The 24,525-nt window shown below is 47.1% G+C and overlaps 1 protein-coding gene across 5 annotated transcripts in view; it reads left to right on the top strand.

The window, feature by feature from the left end:
- RTN4R (reticulon 4 receptor) overlaps positions 1-24,525 on the top strand; it is a 906,839-nt gene that overhangs the window by 371,505 nt on the left and 510,809 nt on the right. For all 5 annotated transcript variants that reach the window (XM_078665914.1, XM_078665916.1, XM_078665918.1 and 2 more), the window contains one exon: positions 12,409-12,470. In XM_078665914.1, coding sequence (XP_078522040.1) covers positions 12,409-12,470 — 62 coding nt within the window. The remainder of the gene's footprint in view (positions 1-12,408; positions 12,471-24,525) is intronic.

Here is a 24,525-nt window from a genome sequence, read left to right as displayed (position 1 = left end):
TGAGTTGTGAGCTACTTTTAATTAGATCCACAAAGTGCCATGGTTGATACAATTGGTGATGACATTCCCTATGCCAATGCCTAAATCCAGCCGATATGCACCAGCCTGTTTTAAAGGGGCTGTCCAAACCCACAATCTATGTGGATGTTATGTTGTGTGTGACAACATGAGGTCTTGATAGACAACTAAAAAAGACTGTCAGTACCGTACATGCACATCTAATAAATTATTTTTACATGTGTCCTGGTAACCACAGTGAGCAGGAAGTTACAGTTACCACTGTCTTCTGAGCGGAGATGCTGGTGTTTTTCTTTCATTGTTCAATATGTTTTAAAAAAATGTTGCTCTCCAAGTTCCCACTACTGACATGCCTGAACTGTAAGTACTTGATCCATTGCTCTCGGGAACAGCTCTTTGTTGACCTTCTCCCTATCAAGTCTAGAAGTTGCTTGACATCATTTCTCTGCTCTGAGGTCACTATCTGACACTGAGTGTCCGTATTGACTCTTACACTGTCACTTTTCTTCCCTAGGCAGGGACTTCATGTTCTTCACGCCTGTCAGCTACCACGCCTGACATTCCTAGTATGACATGCTTCCTCTGTGGTATGATTTTTTTCAGATGAATCTAAATCATCATCATAAATCTTTATTTTCCATTTTTACCAGTGCATATAAAGTGCATTAAAGAAAATAAAGGCATCCCTGATACAAATATGTTTACATCATATATAAAATGCCTCACAAAACAGAATTAATATTTAATCTATAAACTCTGATGGTTAAAAAAACAATCCCCACAAAAGTATAAACTGCATTGTCCCTTTTCACTAACCCAATCTGTCAGGCCTTTCTAATAATCAGGTATAATACATAAATGTTTGTGTATATCATATTACATGCCTCGTAAAACGTTTCAAATTAATTTATAAACTCCAATGATTAAAAATACAATTCACGCAAAGCTATACAATCTGTTGTGACTTCGATCTTAATCTTAGCCATCTCTTTTTTATACTTCACTATCCCATTCAGTCAAGGCCCTTTCTAGTAATCCAGGAGACCTAAAAACATTGCCATAACAGAACTACCAAAGATTAGACACATTTTGTTTTCATGAAGTGCAGGACGGCAGTGTTTGAAATGGTATTTTTGCAGGAGTGGGAGAATGTACCTGATCCTATGTGAGTTATAAAAATTACAAAAAAAATAATATATGCAGGTCGAACTAGACGGACCTTTTTATCAGGAGGACATACTGACAGATTGTTTCGCGAATAACTATTCTTGGGAAAACCCATCATTACCGATACATAGTTCAGACAAAATCTGACTAGGATGAAACGGTGTTGAGGATTTGACACAAATATCAAATATGGTTCACCCACCTGAGTAAGGACGGGGGCATGTGAAGTACTGAGGTTTTGGTGTGACTTGCATCTGCTTGGTTGCTTGGAGACATAAATCAACAACTGGAAGGTTTAACAAATAGACCCCCAAACCCAGACTTTCCAGCGTTGTTTTCACGTATTGCAGCCATGTGATCTTATATATATTGTCCAGGGCCATGCAGTCCATGATGATATTTTGGATCACACTAACTGGGTCTCTCTTCCAGATCGAGTGCCATAACATAATCAGAGCAAGTCTCACTATGTCTGAAATGTATGAGGCCTCTAGCTCAGCGTGACAACTAACATTTGCACAATTACTTGGGAATGCTAGTAATCTTTTGTAAAAGCAATCCTCTATGCTTTGTAATTGATCAATTGCCACCACCCCTCAGACCCCCACCCTTTACAGTGACAGATTTTGCACCATACACCTTTTTAATTAACTTGGGATTCTTGGAACCCACCTTCTTAATGAAGCTGAAGATAGCCCGGCCACTTTTCTCCATGGCCAGGACCCTATTATCCTCCATGTTTGACCAAGTATTTTTTCTGTCAAACACAACCCCCAGGTAAGTAAAAGTATCCACCACTGCCAATCTATGAAACCATATGTGAAACAGAGGGAGTTGTTTGGGATGTGTGCCTAATCCTAATACAAAGGATTTGGCTTCATTGACACAAAGCTCCAGACTGGTCATGAATTTGGAACAAGCCTCTAAAAGTTTCTGTAGCCCCACCCCAGTTCCTGCAATTAACACCGCGTCATCTGCATAAAGCACTATTGGGAGGAGTACTGCGTTAAATCACAGCTGCCTGCACCCCATTAGTGTATAAAGAAAATAAAACGGGGGCAATGACACAACCCTGTCTTACACCCTATTTTATTTTAAAAGGCCTTGTGCATTCTCCATCCCTGCTATAACAAACCCAAGTGGTGGCTTGAGCATACATCTGATGGTTAAAACAAACTATTGGTGCGTCAGTGCCAATCTATTCCCAAATGGCCCATAATTTTGGGTTAGAAACAAAATAAAAAGTGGTGACAGGTCAATTAAGGCCATATACATTTTTCAGATTTTGCTGATGTATATTTTGCTATGGTTAAACTTAAATTAAGACATTGGTCTATTGTTCCCTTTCCTTTTTGGAAACCATACTGCACTGCTATTAAGATATTGATCTCTGTGGCCCAATCCTCTAATCCATTTAGCAAGAGTCATCCCATCCATTTTGCTGTACTGTCTAGAAGTTAGATAGGTCTATAGTTTTGCTTGGTTATACCTATACCCCTTTTTAAATATAGCAATAATTATTGTTGTGCTCCATAAGACTGGTGGGCCCACTGTATCTATAATATTAAAAATATTAGTTAAACATGGAATCAAGATCTCTTGACAAGCTAGAAAAAATCTATTGGGACCCTGTCCGGGCTTGGTGCCTTTAAGGGGGTACATTGAGCCAAGCCCAATCTCATCTCTGCAATATTGAATACCAAGGTCTCCTTAATAGGTGCCTGTGGAAAGTTATAAAAAGATTCTAAAAGCACATCGGCAGCTCCAAAAATTTGCTAAAAATGAGCTACTCATCCACCCTCCCCCACTTGAGTATCTAAGGTGGGATCAGAGTCCTCTATAGAAAATGGTGCATTTATCACTCACCGGAAATCCTTCATGTTTTTTGTGTCCGCTGCAAGTGACAAATTCTCCCAAGCTTCCTCCCGCAGGCCCCTAATCCTTGCTATCCGTGCCTTCCTGCATTCCTTACGCAGGGCCTTTACAAGTTTTTGGTCTCTTAGGCTGGATCTAAGGGCACCATTTAGAATTTTAATAATCTTTGACGCATTGAGGAAACCTCTGACAACCTCAGAATGACTCCGTTTTCCTTCAAGGGAGTCTAAGATCAGGCCAGCAGTCTCTCAACTTCTATTAACTTCTCTTTTATGCTTTGTTGTGTCTGGTTCATCTTATAGCAGATATTCCTTGTGACTAGGAAGCTGGTCTGGAGCATTATCAGCTTAACTAGCATTGAAGGAATAAAAGGTGAGGGCGAAGTGAGAGGAGTTATGTATAAGATGCCACTCTCTAAACATGCTGATGAGTATATGTAATGTGACATATGCATGATAGTGATTAGTATGTCTAATGGAGCCATGTGGAAACAAAGTAATATCTGACAAGACATCATCCATAGCAATTAGAGAAGACAGTGCATGCTTATGAGTGACAGTACAGGACAAATCATGAGCAAATGATAGCAAGATTGTAATTGCTAGATCATACATTGCTCACATAGAGCCAAAAGGGTAGGCATGCCGCATGACATTATGGCAGTGTTGCTGCATGTCCTGAAGTGGGATTGTCAGGTCATTAAACAATCCAGCATCAATATGTTTTAGGTTGCCTAGCACAGGAGGGCACTGTACTAGCAATGCACCACCACAAGCATAGGCATGTCTTCCAACCAAACCAGTGCCACTTATGGATTCACAGCACAGACAGTGGCAATGAGCACTCAACTGGTAGTACTGGCACTGTCATCTCCAGATCTCCAGCAAGCAGCACTAAATCTGCCATTTCAACACCAACTACCCAATTCACACCCAGTCATCTTCCATCGAGGCTTGTCACCACTGCTCGATCTCTGACCAGGGCATACATGGTGCCACCATCATTATTACACCCATTGTGGCAGCATAAATTCCACAAAGTGGCAGAGACATGGCTAGGCATGATGTGGGGAGGAGGAGGAGCAAGAAGAGGATGTGCTATTATCAGATCAAGGAGCAAACACAGACTGGATGTAACTTAAATAGGCAGTGGGGAGCCAGTGGCAGCTAGAATATGTCCCCCTGTGCCCGCCACCTCTGTTGCCCAGATATTGGATCAAATGTCCTGAAGGATTGCTGCAACAGAGACGGGTCAAGTTACACTGCAAGCAAACTCATTTTACTCCACAGAAGCTATTGTGATGGAGGGTAATCACCTGCAGTCTGTGTGACATTATCGGTCAGGAGTGAGGGTGCAGCTCCAGGAGCACAGATATGCCACATGCCATCAGGTTCTATTGCAGCATGGACATGAGGTGTGTCCAAAGGCAACGTGTGGGTGAACTTGCAGAGAACAGGGCAAGCAGATGGGCCATTTGCTGTATGACACATGCTGTGCATGAATGTAAATGCATAGTTGCAGGTGAGCATTTTGTCACTGGAGGCAAGTATCCATGCATATAACGGATGCAGTTCCAGCAGTTGCCCAACATATGGACACATGCTCCTGGCAATAGTTCCAGAAGCCATTTCCTCAACTTTCCACATCTTAAAATGTCACTCCATCAGGCCTCAGAGGAGGTCTGCTCCTACTGCCAAACACTCTAGCCCATGTACAATCAAAAAGACTACACTACGAGAAAATTCATGAACATTGTTCAAATGACAGTGTGCAATTCAGCAGATGGGTAGTACGTGTGGTACAAGGAAAAAGTGGGTTTAGCCTATGGCCACTAACACATTTGGGACCACTCCAATGCCATAGAATCGTGTCTTTGTTGCACTGAAAGTGTGTGTGTCATTGGGAAAAATGATGGTGAGACATAAGTCTATCACCTGCCTAAGGAACATAACCAAGTGGCTGATTTATTGCATGTAGATGGCCACCGCACCCACTGGTGCACCACCCCGGCAAATGGCTAGTGTAGCCTTGGGGAAGGAGTCGGGTGCCCCAGAGGGAAGGGGTCAGGCAGAAATGTTCCTGGTCTCTTTAGGAGACAGCGAGATGGTTCCAAGAGCTCATCTGCCTGATAACACTAAAAGGTACAGGCAATGAGTGACGATCAATGGCCATGGTGTGGAGGCTCTGGAAGACAGCAGAGCCAATGGGACCGTTGTCGGCTGGAGTCTGAGGAGCAGGTGGTCCCCAACACATTCTACCCAATGGTTGCTGCTGACAATTCAGAGTGCCTCTGCAAAGTGGCACAGGTTCCCTTTGAGTGGGGGATTGGTCTCAGGTACCTTGAAAGTAGCAGTGAGGCCAGCCATGCCTGTTGACTGTCTACTAGGCATTGATTTGGAGAGCTCCCCTTGGCGAAGGTGGAGTGGAGGTCTCATTTGGAGTTGTTGGGTCTGCCTGAGAGGGCGTGTGTGACCACTCGGTGCATGGCACCCGGTAAGGGTATTCAAGAGGACCTGGAGTCTGAAAGAGTGACCCAGGTGCCTGCCAGAAGGAGAAGAGGCAGGGGGTGCTGGAAACCGTCCCCCAAAGTTCCCACAGTCAGAAGGAGGCAAACCCTGAGGGGGATGCCCTGGAAATTATAGGGGAACAAGAGGCTGAACTGGGGGACCTGCCTGAGTTGACCCATTGGTAGCAGGAAGGAGGCCCCTCCAGGGAGGAATTCTGCCAGGAGCAGCAGAGGTGCCTTTATCTTGTTGGTTTGCCACAACAGGCTACAAAGTAAGCCGAAGGTGATCAGTCTGGATCACATTGGATTTATTGGGAGAACTGTCTCCTGCATAGCAAGCCTAAGGATGCTGAGCCTGGGTCGGCCCGTGTGCTGGTGGTACCCAAGTGCTTCATAGCCTTCCTACTGGGTCTGGCTCATGATGTGCCTGTGGCAGGACATTTGGGGCAAGACAAGAACTTTGAAAGCCTTCTCACCCACTTTTACTGGCCCCAAATGTGTAAGAGTTCTGATACTCATTGTAGGTCTTGCCAGACTTCCCACGCGGGAAGTGTAAGGCTCCTCTCCAAGGCTTCACTGCCACCAGAAAACAAAGGATTTTGGGATATAAATATTGGGTAGGTGACTAGACGCCCTACGCCAGGAACTCCGAGGTGGTCTCCACCAAGTCCTGGCCCCACCCGGTCAGCTCGAGGAAGCCTCCGTAGTGTAACAAACGGTCCTGGGAAGGGTCCTGAGGAAAGGACTGCCATACGACACCTACCAGGTCGTATACTGGGCCCCCTGATCACGGGGGAGCCCTTGCAAATCATATGAGCACCCCTTGGTCCTGACGAATTGCTCTATAAGCAAGAAACATGTTGACCATCCACTCACCAAGGGTTGAATGAGGCTCACTACCTTGATAGTTCTGCCTCTATACCCCTTGTATTTTTAATAGAGCAGTGAGCCATATCATTAAAATCCCAATTTTTGGACTCCACTGACTCCTTTTATTTCACCCACGCTCACTTTTGCACACTCACATATTACCTCCTTGCATGGTCCCCTTACATCCACACACCCTTTGGCGAAGGAATAGAAGATCCCCGCCAAAGAGCAACAAGTATTGTTGCCCGACAGGCATTGCACTGCCAGCCTGGCGCAGGGGCAGGGTACCGATGATGACGCTGAACGATCACCGGGTGGGATTACAAGTGTAGTCCAACCGGCGACTTGTGTGAGGTACCCCAAAAATTCCAAGAGAGGGTTCACTACACTCACCTTTTTACTGTTTGACCCGACAAGAGAGAGACCAATGACAGTCCTTTAGCTGACTGCAACCGGGGAACTCTGTATTTCTTTTTGTTGATAGTCTTTCTAGGACACATACATTGGACCCCTTTAAATAATTGTCCTAACCCTGTGTTCCTCCCTGTTGATACAATATAAATATTGGGGCCCAGACTTTCAGTTCAATTCTGGGAATCACAAGGAACCTTTGCCAAGGAGAAGAGCCAAAGAAGCTGAGGAGGAATACTGCCCCTATGCTGTTTGCTGCCTGGGGTTGGCCTGCAGTGGCTACTTGCTGCCATGGAAAGGACATTGCTGTTTGCTGTGTCGCCTGCTTGAGAAAGATCTCCAAGGGCTTGTATTGAGCTTTCCCCCTGTTCACAAGGTCTCAGGAACATCAAAGACCTCACCAAACTTCTGGGCACCGTCTCTGGAACCGCTGGTTTCAGTTGCCTGGAGAACAAAAGGGTAACCGACTCTGTCATCGAGTCCGTCGCAGGATTCTGTGTCCTGAAGGCACCGTAGAGTGCGCTGCCTCATTTCGCAATGCAACCCTGGTCTCACCAACTCCGTCAATGAGCCGCTGCTTACTTCACGTCCTGTGGGCATCGCACCCCGCAACGCTTAGGTACACGCTGCACTGACCTAATTGACTCCACTGCTGCCCGCCTCGAACATCGACCGGCTCCGTCACCGCATCGTGACCTGCCAGCACCGCATCGAGCATCGCCTCACCCTGCAATGCAAGGCTTGGTCTCACCAACTCTGTCAAGGATCCACTGCCTGCAACGAGCCGTGAGGACGCCGCACGCTGCAATGCTTTCATCTCACATAGCAACTGCGACAGTTGCCCCAGACCGGCTCGTACCTGTTGTCGGCCACAACAACAAAAGGTACTGTCTCCGAGCCTGTCGACGCTTTTGCTAACCCGTATTGATGCGGTTGGCAGGAACTGTTAGACCCAGTCTATTCAGTATCGCAGTCGCCCCTGACGGAGCTACCGAGTCAGAGGAACGGTATTTTCATTGTTTTCCTGCAATTTAAAGGTTATTTTGCACAAGTAACTATTTTTTAGAGTATTGTATGTTGGATATTTGTTGTTTTTGGTCTTGTTGGCTTAGATAACGTTTACTTATATTTCTAAACTGGTGTGTTGTCCATTTGTAGTGTTTTCACTGTATTACTGTATATGTTCACAAATGCTTTACACCATGCATCTGAGATAAGCCTGTCTGCTCGTGCCAATATACCAAGGGGGAGCAGGGGTTATTTTAGAAGTGTATCCCCCTTACCCTGACTAGGAAGAAGGGTCCCTAATTGGACAGAGGTACCTACCTCTGCCAACTAGAGACCCCCATTTCTAACAGAAAGCCAGCAGTTTAATAAAGGGGAGTACTTCTGTCCTGATGGCAATATTTCATTCCAATCCCACTCCTATATTACTGAGAACATGGTTCATGTTCTCCATGTGCGACCTGTATATCTTCAGCGCATAGGTTGGAGTCATATTCAAGGGGTCGAGGCATGTCAGAACTAGTTTATGCTTTGACGAGTAGTTAGATCCCATGCTGGTTGAAGAACTCCACTACATGTGCATGCTTCCTGGTCAGGTAATAAATGACAAGTGTGGTTATTCATGGGCTGGTTTTAGAACCTTTTGGTAATTCTAGTTACCGGTGCCCAGTGGCTCCCTTATGTGGCGTTATGTCTTTTGGTTTCCCTCCCCCCGAAATTACATATTTTACCAATTTTCCATGACGTAATATGTTTCACTTTTTGTTGAAACTGAGTTATGATTGTGCGTTTCACTTGTCTTTTTACTTTTTGCACACAATTTGCACCTGATCAGGAAATGAGGAGTACATGTGTGCTAATTCCTTACATGGAAATGCTTCCCACTCACCTCATGATGGCTGTTTTCTATTTTCTACATTTGATTTTACCTCTCGGTAATTGTGGTTGTATTTCTGCAGGTGAATATTTTGGAAGCTATTTTAAACCTAATTTGTTCTGCAAGAGGACTCTTGCAATTTTACTGATCTTTATTTCTGCATGCAATTTCTCTGCATGCAGAATGATTTGTATTCAAATGGAGTGAAATGAACACATGAAACTTGGCTCTGCCTTACTCATAATCAAGTCTGTGTTATAAATGTGTATAAGCCTTATCATGTTAGTGCAGGTTTTGGTCTTTTGGGCACGGCCAAAAAATGTCTGCGAATCCTCTTGTCTCTTAGGATCATGGTTCTTCGGGCTGTGGTGATGTCTCAACTGGATTATGCTAATGCCCTTTATGGAAGACTCCCACAATATCTACTTCAGAAACTACAAATTGTTCAGAACGCTGCTGGTCGCCTAGCCTTACATCTTCTGAAGCAAGCATCTATCCCTTCTCACCTTGCATTGGCTTCCTGGGAGAAATAGGATCTTGTTTAAGAACTTGACTATTATGCATAGGGCTGCACCATTCTGGGCCAGATTATCTGTGCTTAGAATCTAATTCTACTCTCCCTCTAGATCTCTGCGCCCTTTTCATGGCCATCTGGTAAAAGTTCCTAGGGTAAAACGAGCTAGATCCGAAGGCAGATCCTTTTCCCTCCTGGAACCTCAAAGTTGGAACAAGTTGCCTGTGGGACACTGCCAAGTAAACAATAAATAATTGTTTAGAAAGCAACTCAAGACTTGGCTTTTCACTCTCTAATAAGTTCTTTCCTACCTGTTGTGACTCCTATTTCTTTGCAGCTGCGGGTCACTCCTCTGAGTAGCCATGCTCTTTAGAAATACCTCCATTAAATGATTCATTCATTATCAACACAATTCATTGCAAAAGAGATGACATCAGTTCTGGGCAGGATATAACGCATAACGTTACCCTTACTTGACCTATTCATATCACTAGATGAACAATTTTAGACACTTTGTCTTTCCAGTGGGTGATAAAAGTAATTTAACCTCATCGCTGCTGCCGACGGCCAACAGCAGTCGCGTTCACTACCTCGGTGGTGCTGCGCACTTCCGTTGGCCGTCGCGGCCCCGCCCGCTCAATAGAACATTCCTCACTAGCGCGGAACGTTTGGCGCAGTTAGGAGGTTAAGGTACCATTATGTTTATGTTTACCATTCAATATTAGTTGGTGGATGATAAATTACATGAACTTCTCTGTATAGAGTTATCCTAGATGATAGCTGCTTAGGAGTTACCGTTGCCATGTATATCATTTCAAACTGTTTTTGTTCCAGCAATAGATAAATAAACAATATATACATGTGTAATATTGCAAAATATAGTTTCTAGGATTCTGTTTAGATTTACTTTAGTTTTCAGGACATTATTAGAACACATGCTGCTAGTGCGGAATACTTTGTTCTTGGCATGCACTAAAGTTCTCAAACCGCAGTAAAATATTTTGATTTCAGAACTTTAATACCATCAGGTCCGCACCTGTTGAATCCCATTATTGATTTTTACATCTTTGCATATAATGCCTCTACATGTCTGCACCCAATCTTAGCTAATTTAATGAGGGAGATGTACAGTGAGCGAGGTAAAAAAGACCTATGATAAAACTGCAAAACATTCTGAAATAGGAAGCGAAGCCTAGACACACTTCTTCAGTTTCCTGTTGTTGCAATCGATTGTGATCAAATTGTCTGTTTATGGTTTATATCATAAATCCAATGGCCAGGGCCTTAAAAGGCAAGTTGTCAATAATTAATGTGAATCTGGTAACATGACTATCATACTACCTGGACTATTAAAGCATATTTTTGACACTGAATATGAAGAAAAGCAGTGCACTTAGCAAAGTCACGCTGTTCAGCACATGAGCTGCAGTATGGTAGATTTTCACATGAGGTGCATCCCCATGTCATTGCCTCATTTAAAAAAATTAAAAAGTTGGTGAAGCATCATCCGACCAAAACAGGTTGCACAAGCTTCATTCAACTCAGTGGACTACCACATTGGTCAAATACGATCTAAAATCTCATGATTTTCATAAAACTAAAAACGCCAACCATTCGGCAGAAACATTAGGAGACAAATCATCCATGTTGGGTTTTGGAAGTGCATTGCTTTGTGGGACTAGAAGATGCCAGACATTGGAGGAAGTTGACATGCCTTTGGGTGGCACCCTGAACCTCATTGGATAGAGGTGCCTACTTCTTGTTGCCCCAGAACAGTGAATAAATGTGTAAGATCTGCATAGTCTCTCAGATCTGCTGCCTGAAACTACAAGGAAAAGGACTACCCTGCTGGAACCTGGATTTACACCCAATGGACTTCCCTCTGAATGACTGTGCCTTCTGCACAATCTGGTAATACAGCCCTTGGGACTCTGCCTTGCTTCAAAAAGGACTAAGGTGCCTCCAATGGACTTTTAAGGATTTGGCCAGGTGCAGTGTGGAAATTATGGTCCAGAAATCCGAGAGACCATCTTGGAGATTCGAGCCCTTTGGATTGGTGATTATGACACGTTGAACCTACAAGGACACCTTCAGGAGGCACCTCCTGAAGTTTGGAGAACTTTTGTGAAAAATCTTTATAAGGTGACCGACCCGACGTCAATAGTCAAATCGTCTTCCTTAAAGTGCGACCTGACCAGAATTTCAGGTTCACCACACTGAAAGCTCCAGACTTCCAGGAACCAGGAAGATCCAGACTTCCAGGAAAGTCAAGTCGTTGAACCCTCTCTGAATCTGGCCTGCTGTGGAGGGTCGAGGGATGTCGGAAGAAAAAGCTCCAGAAAAGTTTCTAAATGTGAAGGTAAAATATTGACTGGGGCCTCCCGCTTAGTGTATCCAACTAGGGCTCCATTGCGGTTGTACTCAAACTTTGACTTTGTCCAGGTCAAGCATAACCAGATGTCCCAGAGTGGCACTACATGTTTTTGAGCACTATTAAGTGATTAATCTTTACAAAATCTTATCTCCAGTTCCTACATTGGATTTTTGTTGTTTTGGTGTCTGTGTTCATAAAAATATTTCCTATTTTTATAAATTGGTCTGGGATGTTTATTTTGTGTTGTGCCTTACTTATTTTATAAATTGGTGTTTTTCAGTGTTTTACACTCTTGTCCCATAGGTTAGGCCAGACTGCTCATTGTCTACTACCAAGGGTTGAGCAAGGGGCTAATTTACTGAGACCTTTACTGGCCCCTATACCATATTGATGGCCGTATTACTAGTGGTAGGTGCATTTGTACCCCTACCAATAACCCACTTTCCAACAGATACACTTTTTGTGCATGAAAAAGGCATTCCTCTGGGTGAATTTGTCAATATGATGAATGTCAATATTTAAAAAAAAAACATACAAACATGCTTGTTAGAAAAGATTGACTAAACGGGTACCTAGAAATCAAATTTCCTGCCATATCACATGCACCTATCCTTGACTCATTAGCTGTGCTCCTGTTAATGTGCACACATAAACAAAACCCATCTACTAAAAGAAAGAGCACAGTATCAGTGAGTAAAACAGTTTCTGTGCAGGTTTAAAAATGCTTGCTTATTCATACATCTGTACAGTGTATGCAAATTAAAACTTGGCCCATCTTACTTTCTTTCTAGAATGCCAGAAGACTAGAAGCCAGAAGTTGGACAACAGAAGCTTCAAAGCATGTGGAGTACAGGTACTCAACGCAAAATGTCCCCTAAAAAACCCTATTCAGAAAAGAGGGGCAGGATCTATTGTATAATACAGCTGTGTGACCTAGTGTCTATGTTGTTATGCTCACACTGGAGTTTAGATACCTCATTTTTGGTTTCAGATTTTCCACTTGACCACAAGGTAATTGAACAAGGAAATCCGTCTTTTTCTGCACATCTACCATTGTTTTTGTCCTAACATCAACATAGTGTACTCACCAAACCAGGCCATGCTACATTAGTTTTGCGCTCTATTTAAAAGCAAACATGTTTTAATTTCTTTCCAAATTGTCATCATTGTCACTCTGTAATATTCAAATAATTACAGATATGAGAAGGACGTAGACAAAGTTAATATTTGTACCACGCACCTCTGAAACACAGAATGCGATGCAACTGCCTGAAACTTAATGGCAGCAAGACCGAGGTGCTCGTGGTGGGGGGATGCCCCTCTGTGTGGATGTCGGCTTGGTGGCCGCCCTGCCTAGGAGAGACACCGGTTCCCTGTCGGGAAGTAAGGAATCTTGGGGTGTGGCTGGACGCTGACCTGGCCTTTGGCCCCCAGATCGGCCGAGTGGTGGAGGTTTGTTTCGGAGTCTTAAGAACTCTGAGAAAGGTCTTGGAGTTCCTGCCCATCTCTGCTCGCCAGACGCTGGTGCATGCCTTAGTCACCTCACGCCTGGACTACGGCAGTTTGCTGTATCTGGGGGCCACGGGAAAAGCTCTCAAGCGCCTCCAGGTGCTGCAGAATGCCGCCGCTCGCCTTATTTTGAGGCTTCCTAGAAGATCTGCCTCAAAGGCAGCGCTCCAGGCCCTGCACTGGCTTCCTGTTAGGAGCAGGGTGGAATTCAGGGCCCTTGCCACGTGTCACCGCATACTGGGTGGCAAAGCCACGGCCCCGCTACAGAGTCTGGTTACCAGGTATGAGCCCACAAGGACTCTGCGCTCCTCTTGCACAGGTCTCCTGAAAATTCCAAAAATCAAGAAAGTGGGCATGGGGGGAAGGTCGTTCAGGTACCTGGTAGCGAAGCAGTGGAATGACCTTCCGGCAGAGCTACGTCTGGAGGCCTCAGAACCTGTGTTTAGGAAAAAACGTAAGACTCATTTATTCAGACGGGAGACGGATGCGCTGGCTGCCTGGACTGCCTACTCCACTTTTCACAGCGCGGGGACACGCCTGCAGACGTAAACCAGGCGCTTTATAAATCGCCCTAATAATAATAATAATAAATATTTTCCTGCAGCACCTGATGCAAGACACACGTCTGTTTTATAAAAATACAATAACACCTTTAAACATTTAAAGGAACTTAGTTTCAAGACTACACTTGTAGGTTGGTGGTAACCTGGGCTGAAAAGACAAATGCTGAATTCCTTTTGACTATTCATTTTACAGCTATTCTGTAATAAGATATATATTTGGCCTGAGCTCAGTTCAAGTTCATTCCAAAAGACAAATTCATGTCTTTGTGTGATCTCACCCATTCACAGCCTAGTTGCCCACTTCAAAGGAGTGGCTACATATTGCCCAGCAATTGAGGGATGAAGCAATTTGAGAATTTCAAGAAAGACATCTGTTTTTTAACAACCTTCTTTAGTAACGTTTTCCTTTAGAAAAGGGGGCCAACAGAGCCAGTGGTACCACGCTACAAAGGTGAATAGGGCCAAGTGATGGCCCAAGGAATGAGATTTATTTTGAAGTGCAGTGGTGTGAACAGGGATGGCCAGTAGTGGTATTGTGAAGCAGCAAACAGATAAACTGAGCTGAGACAAGGAGTTACCATTTTTTATTTTAGGTGCAAGGATAGTTTTTTTTTGTCCCAGTGTGGAAAAATACAAACTGGGGGGGCACTACCAACCAGAATATAAGATCCTTAATTATTGCCCGGCGATGTCGCCTCTTGAACCCACAAAGAAGTTAAACTATTGGAGAGGCAGGCGCTGGAGACTGGAAGGCAGGAAACAAGGTTTTTATTCGCTCCGGAGGAGAACACAACGAAAACGGACAGAAGGTATCGTTCTGAGGTGCTCTAACTGCATCCCGGAGGCCTGGCCTCTTATACACGAGTTTATCTCTTTATTACATGTAACACATTCTCGTTGATACTTTGATGTACGGAAAGACATCCTCAGAATCCCCCCTTCCCAGCCCGTTCCCATGCAAGGCTACAGTGGAAGTCCCCGCCCCGTTCACAACAGGTGATGATCATTGCGCAGCTGGGTATTCCGCCGATTCACGGAGTGTGCGGGTTTCGATCGGATCTCGTGGGATGGGGGGGGGGCTTTGATCATCTCGGGGGTCCTTTGAGGAGGGAAGCTTCCTATTGTATGGGGAGGGGCAAGAGATTGGTATCGGCAGAGCTAGGTGTCGGCCTGGGAACGGGGAAGACAGACGGGCACACGGGGAAAAGGGGTTTGCATCAAAAGGGCCGGAGGTCATGACGGGGAAGCAGGGAGATGTCGCGCTGGGAACAGGATGAGGGCCTGGGGCAGAGCAGCGCCGAAGAGGGGTTTATGACTCAAGGCAGGTGCAGGCAGGGGGGGGGGGGGGGGTTGCCAGCGAAGTTAGGAGAGAGAGAGAGAGACGCGCTGGCTCTCGGCGAGAGCAGGGAAGCCATGGTGTCCAAAATGGCGGCTGTTTTACGCGCACAAAAGGTTTAAGGAGAGCAAGAGGGCGCCGATAATGTTGACGGTTTTCAGCCTAACTTTTAACAGTCCTCCCTTTTCAACATATCTAGCCAACTTGCTTACTCAATGTCAATTTTCATCAAATTCCTAACTTCGGTATCATATAATGCCCTCATATGTTCGCTTCCAATGTCCACAGTTTTGGAAAAAATACAACTCGCACATAAAGAACACATAGGTGGCAAACATTGAATTCCTAAGCATAGGCCACATATTACAACTACGGGAATCAGGATAATGGTGAGCAGTCTCCAGCCCCAGCTTTTGACGGTGTCCCAGAACCAACCACCAAGCGACCATTCTTCTTGCTCTTGGTGGACTTCCGAAGAGAGTCTGTGAAGATGTTCGATGGCTTTGTACACTGAGGGTGAGTTGTCCGGTATGTATGTACAACAGCTGGCCCCAATAATGCGGCATGCTCCTCCACGGTCCGCCAGAACTACATCTAGAACGAGGCGGTTCTGAAGAGCCACCAAACGGACCGCTTGGAGCTCGGCAGTGTTGTTGGCAAAGATGCCCGCTGTGATGTTCATGGTTGTCTCGACTGCCTGAGTCAAATGTCGGATGGCACGGCTGTTTGCCATCGGGCCCCAGAGGGGGACGAGTCCTTTCATAGCATCGAGGAACTGTGCTCCTGTTGAGTCGGCTTGCTCAACGTCTTTTGCTCGTTTTTGCCTGTGGTGATTCGCTGGGGCCACATAAGTTGGAGGAAGGACGAAGGAGATGTAGCAAGTGCCCCCCCAGCCTTTGGGGAGCCAGGTGTAGGCCTTCGTGCCACAGATGAAATACATGTTTGGGGATGACACAAAGGAAGGTGGATCCGTGGAGTCCAAAGTTCTGGTAAAGCGGCAAGCGCTGTGACCCACCAGCTGTGTCCCAAGTCCTTCTACACACATGTGGCCTGTGACGTTGATGACCGTCAGGGCTACAGTCAGAGTGGCAGCCGTTCGTTTCCGCAGATAGGAGAAGGTGGGTCTGGTTGGATTGTTGAACACCTGCATTTCGATTCGTTCTTTGGCCGGAATGTCCATTTGGATTGAGTCGCTGGGGGTCAGCGGGCAGAAGTGTGTCTTTGTCTTGTTTCGCCCGGCCCCATGAGAAGAATGTGCTGCAGCTCTGCTGGAGGTGGCATTTTCCGTATAGCTCTCTTGCAGGAGGATCAGCCAGGCAAGGCAGGAGCCGTGGACGGAGAAGGGTGAAGGGATGAATGGTATTGAATGTCCAGTGGCATGGGGTAGCAACCCACAGATCCAGCAGTTGGTGGCGTTGGTGGCAAGATTGTGCTGGTGAAGTAGCTGCACGAAAGAGTTGTTCCAAAACTCCTTTCGCCTCTCTCTTAGTTGAGGAGAGAGCGAAATTAGATAATGTTCCTTCATGGTGGTAGGCTGAGCAGTGGTTAGGAATGTTTCGTGAGCAGGTGCGTGTTCTTCCATAATCCAGAGCGTAGTCATGAGGAGAAAACAGAGGAGGATTACGATGAAGAGTGCAATTGTCTTTGAGCTATGGAGTCTGTCTGTTCTCGGATTTCTGTAGTGGGTATTTCCTGTTGTCTCAGTCGGCTTCTTGTTTGGCGCTTCCATCATCTTCTTATCTGGCGCTTCCATCATCTTCGTCTTCAAGGTGCTCGGTAGTGGGCAGGACCACAGACTCAGTTTTAGCTTCTCTCCAGGTAACCCTTGGTAGTTTGGGTCACCGTTCTGAGATTCTTTAACCTAGTCCGTGGCCTACTTAGCCGAAGCTCCCTCCTTTCGACGCAGGAAATACCCTTCTCGAGATGGCACAGTGGGGTCAGGATGTTTTGAAAGTTCAAGTGTCTCTGTATCAGGGTAGCAGTTCAACGATGGTCGGTCCCGGTTCAGGAGCTCTTCTTGGGTGTTGACGGTGTCTGTCGTGGCCAGGGCTGGAGAGACCTTTTTGCAGTGATGAGCGTGCAGCCAGTGTTTCTTCCCCTCCACTCGAAGTGCGGTCCGAGTGGTGATCAGCACTTGCCAGGGGCCCGTCCACCGGGGTTCCAAACTCTTTGATCGCTGAAAGTTTCGGATCAGCACGAAGTCCCCCGGCTGGATGGCGTGACCCGGACCCCTGGAAGCATCGGGGATGGCCTGCCGCACCTGCTGATGAAGGACAGACAAAGTTTCAGTCAATTTGTACAGATAATCAGACATTAGGACATCCGGAACGTCATGAATGGACGTTGGTTTCGGGGCAGACCAGACGCTCATGGGTCGACCGAAGACAACTTCATAAGGGGTTAAGTGATGTCGGGTGGGGGTAGAGCGCATCGATAGCAATGCCAATGGGAGGGCGTCTGGCCATTTCAGGCCCGTCGTAGCCACTATTTTGGCCAGTTTAAGCTTTAGTGTGGCGTTGTGTCGTTCGACCAGCCCAGCAGATTGAGGGTGGAAGACTGCGTGGAATTTCTGTTTGATACCCAGCCCATTTAGGATGAGCTGGATAACGTTGGCTACAAAGTGGGGGCCATTATCACTCCATAAAACACGACAGAGGCCATAACGGGGGAAAAACTCTTTTAACAGGACCTTTGCAGTGGCCATAGCGGTGTTGTCACGGGTCGGATATGCTTCCACCCATTTGCTAAATGCGCACACCACGACAAGTACATATTTCAGGCCTTGGCATCTGTCTAGCTGGATGTAGTCCATCTGCAGGACTTCAAATGGGTGGTTTGGGACCCCAAATCCCCCCCGGGGTACTACAGTTCCCTTCCCGGGGTTGTGTTGCAGGCATATTAAGCATTGTTGGACCAGGCGTTTGGCGGAATCTGGGATCTTGTCATTGTGCCAAACCCTGGAGACAAGTTCGATCATGGGGGCTGATCCTATGTGGGCTGGGGAGTGTGCCATGGATAATATGGGAATCAAGTATGAATCAGGTAGCAACCATCTGTTCGTGTCTTTTGTCCGCCAGCAGCCTTCATCGTCTTTCAATCCCACCCGTGCCCATTCAGTCAATTCGTGTCGTGTGCTAGCCATTTGTATGTCTCTAATTGTGTCCTTGGCGTCAGTCCAGTTTTCTGCTTGTGACCTGGTCACGTACATACGTGTTGTCGTTCTATTTTCAGCTGTCGTTCGGGCGGTGATGTCGGCTAGTGCATTTCCCTGTCCAATAATGTCTGTCACCTTCTTGTGTGCCTGGCATTTGATAACGGCAAGTTTGTTGGGGAGGAGGACAGCTTCGATTAAGGCGGAGACTAAATCCCCGTGCAGGATGGGTGTGCCGTGTGAGGTCAAGTATCCTCTCTCCCTCCAGAGGAGCCCAAAATGGTGAACCACCCCGAAGGCATACTGGCTGTCGGTGTAAATGTTCGCCGTGGTTCCTGTTGCCAGGATGCAGGCTCTCGTCAAAGCAATCAGTTCCGCTGCCTGGGCAGATCGCTGGGTGATGCGGGCTGTTTCTACTACAGTTCGAGCCGTGGTGACTGCATAGGCAGCGGAAGTGGTACCATCGGAGAGTTTGATGCAAGAACCGTCCACCCACAACTCCCCGTCGGGGTCAGGGAAAGCTGTGTCTCTGAGATCGACCCTACTCCTGGTCTGTTCGTCCGTAAGAGTCACGCAGTCATGTACGGGGTGCACATTGGGGTCGTTCTCTGGCAAGGGTAACAGAGTTGCTGGGTTCAGTGTGGTGCATCTTTTCAGGGTGATATGGGGGGCAAGCAAGGTTAGTTCGTATCCAGTCAGTCGTGCACTCGTCAGATGTTGCGTCTTGGTTTGGTTCAGGAGGGTGTCGACCGCATGGGGTACCAGTACCGTGAGGGAATTCGAGAGTACAATCCCCTCACTCTGTCGGATAGAGACTGCAGCAGCAGCTACAGCTCGAAGGCAGGCAGGCAAGGCTCTGGCGACAGGGTCAAGAGTGGCAGAGAAGTAAGCGCACGGTCGTTGCTTAGGACCGATGGCCTGGGTCAGGACAGATAAAGCGCACCCCTCCCTTTCGTGAGTGTAAAGGGAGAAGGGCTTTCTGTAATCAGGGGTACCCAGGACAGGGGCTGAGCAAAGGGCATCAAGATAGGGCTGTTGCAAACGTTGCTAACCACTTCCTCTACCACTCCTGCGTCTATCAGCGACTGGATAATCATTACCAATGCCTTCTCGCCCTCTGGCGATATCCGATATTGTGGGAGTTTTGGGAGTGTTGCGTCTGGTCGGACAGTAATGTGCACTGGGTCAATTAACATACGCCCTACGTCCGAATCCGCTTTTGCCCACAGATACGGAGGCAGGGTGTCAAGCAGGGACGCGTCGACGTCGGTGATGGAAAACATGTGTCGGGGGGAACAATGTTTAAGCAGAACAGGGTTGTCGTAAAGAAACACTCGAACTCCATCTTGAGAACACCTAATCGTCGCTCGGAAGTGTTTCAGTAAGTCAAGTCCCATAATGGCGTCAGGGCTATTGGAGGAAAGCAAGAACGTGGTGTCGGTGGTGTTGTTTTCTACGTCAAAGAGAATCGGGGCAGACAAAGGGTTGGTGGAGGGCGTTCCATCGAAACCTGTCGATGTTATGAGTGAGCCAGACAAGGGTGCCCTTGGAATCAGTCGTTTAGATAACGCACTACGTGTTGCGCCAGTGTCTACCAGAAATGGAGACTTGGTACCCAGGACCTTAGCAGTGACATAAGGGCCCTGCTGGTCAACATAGAGCTCGACTGGATCCCTCCCTCGCCCTTGGCTGTCCTATGCAAAGGTGTGAGTGTCGTCATAGTCAGATTGTTGATATTGGTTCTGTCTGGGTCGATCGAACGTATTCGGTCTGCTTGATCTGTCATTAGTCGCGTCATTTGGGGGCCCTCGTTGTGTTCCCTTAGGTCTCGGTCCGTCTGCTACATCCCTGGGGTCTCTGTTCCTGATCATTTCCAGGAGAACTGGGCACTGGGATTTCCAATGGCCAGTCCCTTTGCAGAAAGCGCACTGGTCATCTCTAAGGTCTGTGCGTCCACTGTAGGGAGTCAGAGTGCGGTCCTGGGGAAATGCAGTCTTAGGGACGTTTGTCTGGTAGTTTCCCCGGTATTGGTCTCGTCCTATAGTCACCCCTTGCAGTTTGGCAATCATCACCCTCTCTTTTAAGTCTTTCTTCTTTTTCTCTGTCGCCCTATCGTTTTCATTTTTCTGATGCTCATAATATTGGGCCATTTGAAGAATCGCTGTAGGTTTGGAGGCTGCCCAACTACTCTCGCTGGCCTGTAGTTTCTGGGAGATGTCCAATGATAGGCCCTTAACATAATTCTGGACAAACAGATGGTGTCCGGTTGCAGTGGTCATGTCCTGGCCGCTGTAATCGGAGAACACCGTTTCAAACCGGGAGAAGTATTCCGATACATCCTCCTGGGGTTTTTGGCGACAGGCTGTTACTATCGACCAGTCCACTTTCTTTTCTGGAATCAGGGTTTTTAATTTCTCTACAATTTTATCTGGGAGGTCTAGAATGGATTTCAATGGCTTTTGTCCTGGTCCCCGTTGTTTGTCCAAGTCATCGAGTTGTGGCCAGGTATGTCCGAACAGCTCAAGGTGGTCGACTTTCCGGATTTGCTTCCACACATCAGCTGGTAGACATAACCCGAAGAACAAGTCGATGTCAGCCAGGGTCATGATAGTTGAACCCAGGGCTGTACCCAATTCAGTATAGAAGGCAGTGGGGTTTTTACGTAGGTCGGGTAGAGATTTCCGGAATGTCAGTATCTCTTGCCGGTCCCATGGCTGGTAGACCCAGTTGTATACTACCCTTCCCTTCGCATCTTGGTTGTTTGCATCATCGTGAGTCCCTGTACCCCGAGGAGGAACCCAGTAAGGGGCAGCCTCACGTATCGGCATCATGGTGTTAGATTGCTCGGTTGGTGGTTCGGTCACTACGGGGGCCGCGGATTTAGCTCCCGGCTTTCGTTCAGTGAGGTGGCGGAAAACCTCAAGCGTACGCGTAAGGAGGTCCGACACATCACACTCGCCCTCATCCCCGATATCGACCTTCCGGTACAGAGTCCTTAGGCTCTCGGGACCTTTGTCTCGATATCGGTCCTCGTATGCATTCAAGACATGATAACACAGTCGTACGGTAAAATGTCGTCTGTGACTCCCTGTATACGAGCTGAACATATCTGTGATGTACTCTTCATCATCCTTCCTTTCTACCAGTGTCCTTGCTATTTTGTCGATCCCCGCTCGCTCATCTTTGTCTAGCCTGTTTGTTCTTGCAAGGCCAGCCCCTCGAGTCTCATGCTCGTCTAACGTTGTCGTTGATGCGGGTTTTAATACAAGGGGTTCGGCTGGCACAGAGGCCATTGGGGCCGACGCTGCGGCGGTACCTTCGTTTGTACCTGGGGGTGGCGCGTGCTGCGCCAAGGGCCGAGAAGGGGCGTATGGAGGGGGCATGTAGATGATAGGAGGACCTAACAGCAGGTCCTCATTGGCTTGTCGTTTCGAGGGTAAATCAGGGTAGAGCATGGAGGGGGTTCTAACCGGACACTGGCTTGGCGTTTCCCTTTCTAGTTTCTGTTTAGCTTTCTCTCTTTCCTCTATCTCCCTTTTTAGTTTCTGAGCAGCTAGGTGGGCTGCTTTTTGCAGCTCTTTTTCCAACCTACTCTCAGTTTTCTTTTTACGCTGTTCAGTTTCTTTTCGCCACATGCCGAAGCTATCAAGCATAGTGGGTGTTGTCTTGTTTTTACCTAGGGCAGTCTCTAGCATTTTTATTTTATCATCATCGAAGGATCCTGTCAGGGGCCATTGACTTTCTTGACCCTGTTTTGTATATTTATGCCATAGTTTACTATAGGCAATAGCGGTCAATCCATGCTTCATGAACATGTCCTTATTAGGGGTGCCTTCCAGTGGGGCTGGATGGTCCATCTCTAATAAGCGGTCCGGGCTAAACAGGCTACCAATCAGTGGGGAGAAGACAGACATGACGGCTCGTAACGAGGGACTAAAAAGTCAGCACTGCCTATCTTATCACTAGGTGCAAAGACTAGACAGAATATTTCTATTCTACGTTGTTTGCAGGCAGTGAATACCTCATGGATCACAATAACCAAAGACCAACAAATAACAATGGGGAGAATGAGTAGGTCCGCAAAGATCTGCGTTACCTACCTTTTTCACTATCTGCAAAAAGGGTGGTCTCTTCCCTGTTTGCAGACAGGGAATCTCCAGGAAACAATAATTTTGCGAACAACAGTTCAGTTTCAAGCAATTATAGGGTGAGGGAGAAAAAAATAAGCACGGCTGCTACCCTACCTATCCTCCACTGCTTGCAAAGAGAGAGACCTTTGTTTCTCCGTTTGCAGACAGTGAATCCCTCATGGATCAAGATAACAAAAGACCGACAAATAGCAATGGGGAGAGTGAGTAGGTCCGCAAAGATTTGCGTTACCTACCTTTTTCACTATCTGCAAAAAGGGTGGTCTCTTCCCTGTTTGCAGACAGGGAATCTCCAGGAAACAATAGTTTGTGAACAACAGCTCAGTTTCAGGTGACTATTGAGTGGGGGAGAAAAATAAGCACGGTTGTCTGCCCTACCTATCCTCCACTGCTTGCAAAGAGAGAGCCTGTTGTTTCTCCGTTTGCAGACAGTGAATCTCCAAATAAACAAAAAAGAGCAATACTAGTATTTAACAATCAAGCAATTTTTTTCGCAATTTGTCGTGGTAACACGACCTTACCCGGACCGCATGGACAGTTTCCTGACTTCCGAATCCAGCGCCCGATCGTCCTCTCTTCTTCGTTATCCTCGCGGCACTCCTGATGGTTCCCAGTCAGGACCGTAGATCACTCGAGAGAGGTCTGTTCGGAACCAGTGAAGTTCGGATGATCGGCTGTCAGACGAGGGTCTATCGGACAGACGCGTTCCCGATCGTTGCAGTCGTTCACTTTGTCGTCAGGACCTCTCCCACTGGATCCATGGGTCGCTGATGGGCCCCACGCTTGGGACGCCAATTGTGGAAAAATACAAACTGGGGGGGCACTACCAACCAGAATATAAGATCCTTAATTATTGCCCGGCGATGTCGCCTCTTGAACCCACAAAGAAGTTAAACTATTGGAGAGGCAGGCGCTGGAGACTGGAAGGCAGGAAACAAGGTTTTTATTCGCTCCGGAGGAGAACACAACGAAAACGGACAGAAGGTATCGTTCTGAGGTGCTCTAACTGCATCCCGGAGGCCTGGCCTCTTATACACGAGTTTATCTCTTTATTACATGTAACACATTCTCGTTGATACTTTGATGTACGGAAATACATCCTCAGAATCCCCCCTTCCCAGCCCGTTCCCATGCAAGGCTACAGTGGAAGTCCCCGCCCCGTTCACAACAGGTGATGATCATTGCGCAGCTGGGTATTCCGCCGATTCACGGAGTGTGCGGGTTTCGATCGGATCTCGTGGGATGGGGGGGGGGCTTTGATCATCTCGGGGGTCCTTTGAGGAGGGAAGCTTCCTATTGTATGGGGAGGGGCAAGAGATTGGTATCGGCAGAGCTAGGTGTCGGCCTGGGAACGGGGAAGACAGACGGGCACACGGGGAAAAGGGGTTTGCATCAAAAGGGCCGGAGGTCATGACGGGGAAGCAGGGAGATGTCGCGCTGGGAACAGGATGAGGGCCTGGGGCAGAGCAGCGCCGAAGAGGGGTTTATGACTCAAGGCAGGTGCAGGCAGGGGGGGGGGGGGTTGCCAGCGAAGTTAGGAGAGAGAGAGAGAGACGCGCTGGCTCTCGGCGAGAGCAGGGAAGCCATGGTGTCCAAAATGGCGGCTGTTTTACGCGCACAAAAGGTTTAAGGAGAGCAAGAGGGCGCCGATAATGTTGACGGTTTTCAGCCTAACTTTTAACACCAGGAAATAAAGTGTATTACCTCTCTGAAAAAGGAGGCGCTGGAAGCCTGGTTATTATTTTCGGGTTTGCTCGATCTGATCATCCATAAATGACTTCTTCAAGCTTAAAAATAAGGAGAGAATCTGCTTGAAATTTAAAAGGAGATGTCCCTGCCTTTGTAACTGAACTATTCCCGTATGTCTTGCAGGGTATTGGAGAGAGTTATTTCCAGCTCTGTCTTGAACTTCTATTCCAGTATTTTGCTCCAGGGCCTGTGACACCAGCCTCCCTCTGACCCACAAGGTTAATGAGGGCGTGAAGTTTCTGCCAAATAAGACTTCCTGTATGGAACACTGGAAGAATTTCAGAGGACAGCCTGTACCTGGGTATTTCCTGTGGGTTTGACACAAGAGCTTTAGGACCCCCTTTTGTAACTTGAAAATGTAAATTGGTGTCTGAGGAAACAGCCAGGACAACCATGCAGGCCTCCCTAAAAAGCCACAGCAGCCTTACCCTTTGCCGGGGAGGTCAAGGCTG

Source organism: Lissotriton helveticus, chromosome 11, assembly GCF_964261635.1.
Source record: "Lissotriton helveticus chromosome 11, aLisHel1.1, whole genome shotgun sequence".
NCBI classification, from domain to species: domain Eukaryota; kingdom Metazoa; phylum Chordata; class Amphibia; order Caudata; family Salamandridae; genus Lissotriton; species Lissotriton helveticus.
The sequence above is the reverse complement of the archived record's forward strand: the minus strand, read 5'-3'. Positions and strand labels throughout refer to the sequence as shown.